The sequence below is a fragment of the Protobothrops mucrosquamatus genome, unplaced genomic scaffold (genome assembly GCF_001527695.2).
Source record: "Protobothrops mucrosquamatus isolate PMUCROS unplaced genomic scaffold, P.Mucros_1.0 scaffold1685, whole genome shotgun sequence".
NCBI classification, from domain to species: domain Eukaryota; kingdom Metazoa; phylum Chordata; class Lepidosauria; order Squamata; family Viperidae; genus Protobothrops; species Protobothrops mucrosquamatus.
In genome coordinates, this window is record NW_015387839.1 from 1 (window position 1) to 5,972 (window position 5,972).

The window sequence follows — 5,972 nt, forward strand, 5'->3', positions numbered from 1 at the left end:
AGAAAGTGAATCCCCAAGAGGTGGGGGTGCATTCCAGAGAAGCAAATGGCAACTCAGTCCTAAGACAGCCCTCCCTAATAGTACGAGTATACTGTAGATGCAAATAGTAGTGCTCAGTCTGGCAAAGTTTTGTCTATAGGTGTGAAAACAATAAAGAATTCAGCTGGGAAGAACCATCACATGTCATTTTTGGTTTCATGCCTGACAGTATTTTTCACTTACACAGGATACACTGATACAATAATTTCTCTAAGTATGAACCACAAACAACCCCTTCAAAGCTATATTCATCTTTCCTAAGTAAAAGATAATTGTTAAATCACTTTAATAATATAATTTTATAGAAATTTCTTCATGTATGTAGGTTCACACATCATCCATAAATTTGATTTCGATCATATTATTTTGATTTATTGTTTAGTCCTTTTTGGACATAACCTTAACAAAGACCAAGAAATAAATAATTTCTCTTCATGAAGTAAATATGAGATTAACTCATAAAGCATAAGTTAATAAATTAGTATATGCAAATTTCTGCAACAGAATCTCCAAATGAAATGCTGTGTTGGGGAAATACGACAATACAAAGCATATGTTATTAAAAGAGCAATGGGAAAGAAGTCTATAGGACATACCAGAAAGATACCAGCTGGATCCAATGATACACTCAAAACAGGTGCATCATGTCCTCGAAATGTCTTTTGTTGGCTGCTGTCAATTACATCCACTATTTTCACCAGAAAATCACTAGAGATAATTATAATTAAAAAAGAGTATTTTTAAATTGAATAAAGTCACTGTACCACCATTCTAAACAGTATTTTACTACCTTTTTAGAATCATTCTTTAGCAAAGAAAACTGCAGAAGTAAAAATCTCTACAAGTAATAGATTAATTCACATTATTTATTCTAAACTGTGTGTGTGTGTGTGTGCCTTTGAATCATTTTTGACTTCTGGCAACTGGCTGGACTAGATCCTGCAGTTTTCTTGACAAGGTTTTTCAGATGTGGTTTGCCATTGCCTGTTTCCCAGGGCTGAGAGAAAGTGATGGACTTAAGGTCACCAAGGTGGCTTCATGCCTAAAGTTAAACCAAAATTCAGTCTCCCAGTTTCTAGATTGATGTCTTAACCATTACATCAAACTGGTTCTAATTTTAAAATTAAACCATGCTAATTATTGATTAAAATAAACAATTATTCAAAGAAAATTCTACCACAAATACACTTTATTAACAGATCAATTAAAAATTAGAACTAGCCCTAAAACCATTTCCATAAATAAAACCATAAAACCTTTTTATAACAGCAAGAACTAAAGAATGGCTATAGAATGCAGTTAAAATGTGGCAGTTTAAAACCAACTTTCTGAAACTTATTAATCTTCCATAGCAAATACTATTGTTCCGCTTATGTGAAATACTCAACATCAAAATTCCCTTTTATGTATTCAGATAACTATAAGTCACAGTAAGAGTGTGGGAATTATTTTGTCATAAGGAAGACAGCTTTCCATATCCCACAAAATGGATGACTATCGTAGACTGCTGCTATATCTCTATAAAACACTAAAAATCTGAGGCAACCTCTCTATCCTAAAGCTTCCAGTATTGTTTGGCTGCAAATTCCAATATTTTGGTCTGCCACTGGCTTCTTAATTTATGAAGTGGAAAACATAAATCACCCATTTGGAGGACAGCAAATAGAGGAAGGATGAATTAAATTCTGTCTCAGAAGATCAATGAGCAGAACATACAAAGTTATTTGCACAGAATGCTTATGTCTTAGTTAAAAGAATAATTCTTTCACAGCAAATTCAGGTAGGAAAAATAATTCACAGCTGAAACAGTTTGGGTATTTTTCTTTTCAACTCCCAAATATATTTACCTAGATCCAACAGCTACTTTGCTTCCATCAGCACTGAAAACAACATGGTTTGCATTTGTGGTAAAACGGGTCAAGATACCATCTGGAAGACCTTCTGGGAATGTATGGATTTGGACAGCGTTGTTAGATACTGCAGTAATCAATCTTCCATTCTACAAATAAAGCAGTATTAGGATTATAGACTAGTCCATCCTTCGTTGCCTTGAACAGAATAATCTTTCATGCAATTTGACAGATACAAAAGGAAAGATCTGGAAAAAAAAAACCAGTAATTTCTCTCCAACTGCTTTTTCAAATATTAAAGACATTGATTACACCAAGCAACTGTAGGTGAAGTTACTGTATAGGTTTTGAGATTAAAAAAAAGGAATCCAACCTCATTTCTATCTCAAGTTTAGCTAATTATTTTCTATATACAGCTCCAAAGCTGAAAACTATAAAGGACAATATTTTTGAGGTGCAGAATTGGTAGATGTTATTAAGGCTGATATATTTACTTAAGATTATGCTTTAAAACAAGAGTCAGCCACCACTTTGCATTGCAGGTACGTATGATTTCACCCAATGTCAAATGTTCTTCACAACATCAAAAAGTGTCAAAAGCCAGGTATCTTGCATAATTTGCCTATTTTAGGATATTTCAGCAATTTTGATTAATTTTTTGTTATAAATGTTGGGAATCAATTTCTCATATCAGGGTATCAGATATTATATGGCCAGATTCCATTTTTAAACATCCCTTTTTAATTGATCATTTTTTTAATCCAGGATGACCTAGACTGATGGTTTGCTTTACACATTATAATGATTCATATATGTATATACAAATATAAAGTTAACGAGGAAACATGAAAACACATTCTGAAAATATGTAGATGAATGGCAAGAAAGAACCAACTACTATATTTGAAAGACTAAGAAACTAACTACCGAACAAGATTAATAGTGAATAATGTCTTGGGAGAAAACTGCAAAACTGTGGTGAAAGAAAAAATGGCAGACTAATTATTAAAATGATCAGATCCATAGACATTAATCAAATGCAAATATAAGAAAATAATCAGACTATAAATTTGGCCTCTCAGCCTCCTCTTTGGGACTCATAGAGTCTTCCAGGGAACGTGGGGCCAACACATTATAATTTGGGGGTCCTTTTGAAAGGGGGAAAATAGAAGCTTTAGTTTTTGCAGAGGCTTAAGGTTGATGCAATGTCCCTTATATTTTCCTAACAGATGATAACTTCAAAACATTCAACCCAGATCACACAGGACAGAAAAGGAAGTTCAGCTTCCACTTGTGAATGAAGTTTTGATATCTTATAGAAAGCACTAGATTTGCTTTAACTTGGCATATTCACCAGGGGGCAGACTTCATCCAATACTGAATACTGAAATTCTCTTAGGAATTTTGATCTAGACACCAATAGAAAGTCAGACTTAAAGCTTAGAGCAGTGGTTCTCAACCTTTTTAATGCCGCGACCCCAACTGGTCGTAAGTCGAGGACTAAACCGGTCGTAAGTCGAGGACTAAACCGGTCGTAAGTCGAGAACTAAACCGGTCGTAAGTCGAGGACTACCCAACCGGTCGTAAGTCGAGGACTTTCCCTGCCCGTGAGCGCCGCACATGCATGGTTCCACCCCCTGCGCCGGCCGAGGCGTAGCTGGCAAGCAGCAGAGACGGAGCAGGCCAACCACCAGCTGGCCCAGCCCAAGGGAGGTAAGGCACCCGCCAGAAAAGGGGAAAAAAAATGGTGGACAAAAAAAATGGTGGACAAAAAAAATGGCGGACAGCCTTGCTTGGCGACCCCCGTGAAATGATCGATCGACCCCAAATGGGGTCCCGACCCACAGGTTGAGAACCACTGGCTTAGAGACACATAATGATTCAGGGGAAAACTGGAATTTGCATACATTTGATTTTCTACATTGGAGCTTAATAATTTTTTTAAAAATTAGACATTTCTATTATTACTTCACAACATAAAGAAATTAAATTTCATTCAATGAATAAATATATCTATTATATGGAACTGAAGTCTTGTAACTTGCAGAAAAAGTTATCACATTTTGCAACCCTAAGTCCCCACAAATTAATCATTTGAGGCACATGTGACCAGAAAAATGGAAAGGAATGGATGAAAAAAAATTCAATTTACAAAAATCTGTGAATCTCATCATAATTCTGTTCTTCTCAGATGAACAGCTTCACTTGTTTTCAAACCCAATTTAATAACACACTTTTCTGAACTCAAAGCCAGAATTATACACATATAAGAAATTGAAAATTAATATCAATTGCCTACTACAGTAAGTTTTGGATCCACTGGTTTTGAATCTGAGCCAGGATGATATCCACTGTTTTGATCATATTTCAGTTTCAGAATTACCCTACTGAATTAGAAATGCTATATTCTGAATTCAAAACCCCTCTAAAATAAAGAAATCAACGTTTACATGCAAAATAGGATTTAGTTCACCATTATATACAAGCTATTCAATGGCTTGGTTCACATCTAATATAAACTTATGTTTTGTTTGCATTTTGCTTAGCAATGTAATGTGATTCTAAGTATTGCAGTTTATACACTATGGCTTATGTAACTTAAAATGATATATGAATCCAGCCAATTGTAGAACAGTTCACTAATCATGTTTTAGAAAAATACTAACCATAATAAATGAACCTAGTTGAGGTACTGTCACAAATAACATTTATGCATATAGTGAAAGAAATCAGGCTATCATTAGTATCAGTTTCAGGAGTACCTTGAGAGCAAATGAGTAGGCTTTTTCTCCTATATTAATGGACTTTGGATCATCATCATCCAGGCTTTCCCAAATTCGTACATCTCCATCACTGCCACAAGTTACAATACAACTATTCAAAGAAACAAAATCAAAATACAAGGATATAGTAACAATATGCGTAACTATTTCATACACATATTCAGATTTCATTAAAATCTATAGTAACAAAAGATAACACCATCCAACTGTATTTTTTCCTTAAAAGACTAAATAATGACTGCAAGCAAAGAGGCTGGTCTTCAAGAATAGCATTTATAGGATTGGGGTTTCCTAAGTACTGTAGCTCCCCAGGTTAATTAATCTCAGGTATTAAAATCCTGCTGTGATTTCCTTGCTTTTGTCTTCTTTTGTTTTAGGCCAGGGGTGTCAAACTGCTATTTGCGGGCCAGATGCGTCATGCCGAAACCGCGTCCACCCCATTATCGGCAATGGAAAAAAGTCACGATACGTCACGACACGTCACATGACGTTGCAAGTTTGACACCCGTCTTAGGCAAATCTGATTAATCTGGTTTCTAAACCGCTTTATGACGTACCATAATGTGCAAACCTAGCTAACTATATCTATGCAAACCCCCAAGGATTCACTTAATGATGGCAGCTGGCAGCACTGGAATTACATTGCTAAGTAATGTGAACACATGATGCCACACTTTATGACCATGTTGCTTAGTGACAACAATTCTGGTTCCAGTTGCCATTGTTAACTATATATGTTTAATTATTTTGATTATTTATTTTAATAATATTGGGAAAGAACTTTGGCATGGCTTGCATGGTGGGCTAGGGGGAGTTCAAATCTAGTCACTTTGAAAAGAGACTAAAGAACTTTATAATGTGCTGTCATGAATCCAATAGTAGTTTCTCTTAATTCCTTTACTGTTTATTATTCAGTCAGGCGCAGATGACCATGCAACATACTTTCCACTCATAAGGATCAGGTGTGTTTCCATATATATCTATGCGGAACTGCAATTGAAGTATACAAATATTTTAATATTTATACTCTGCCTTTCTGCACAGCGGTGCCCAGAATGCCAATATAAGTGTTCTACAAAGCAGAAAACTTCTCATTTTGGACAAACACTTGGAGACATCTGCGACCAATAATAGATTTCTGTGTTCTCATGCAACTAAGCACATTTCAAAAATATTTGTATATTTCTGAAGTAAATCACTAGATAAGCAAAGCTTCAATCACTCACCTTCCAGTATCATTGAAGCAGACATCTGTCTGGCCTTCTGTATGTCCATATCTCATTGGTTTTTGTGAGGACAT

At 35.3% G+C, this 5,972-nt stretch overlaps 1 protein-coding gene across 1 annotated transcript; it reads right to left on the reverse strand.

Annotated features, from left to right (window-relative positions):
- Positions 1 to 635: 635 nt before the first annotated feature.
- Positions 636 to 5,972, reverse strand: LOC107293654 (WD repeat and HMG-box DNA-binding protein 1; the record flags this gene model as incomplete). Its single annotated transcript, XM_015822813.1, has 4 exons — positions 5,899 to 5,972; positions 4,652 to 4,763; positions 1,887 to 2,038; positions 636 to 747 (listed from the first exon to the last, which is right to left on the reverse strand). Coding segments are annotated over exons 1-4 (450 nt in total), but the record flags the coding sequence as incomplete, so codon positions are not given.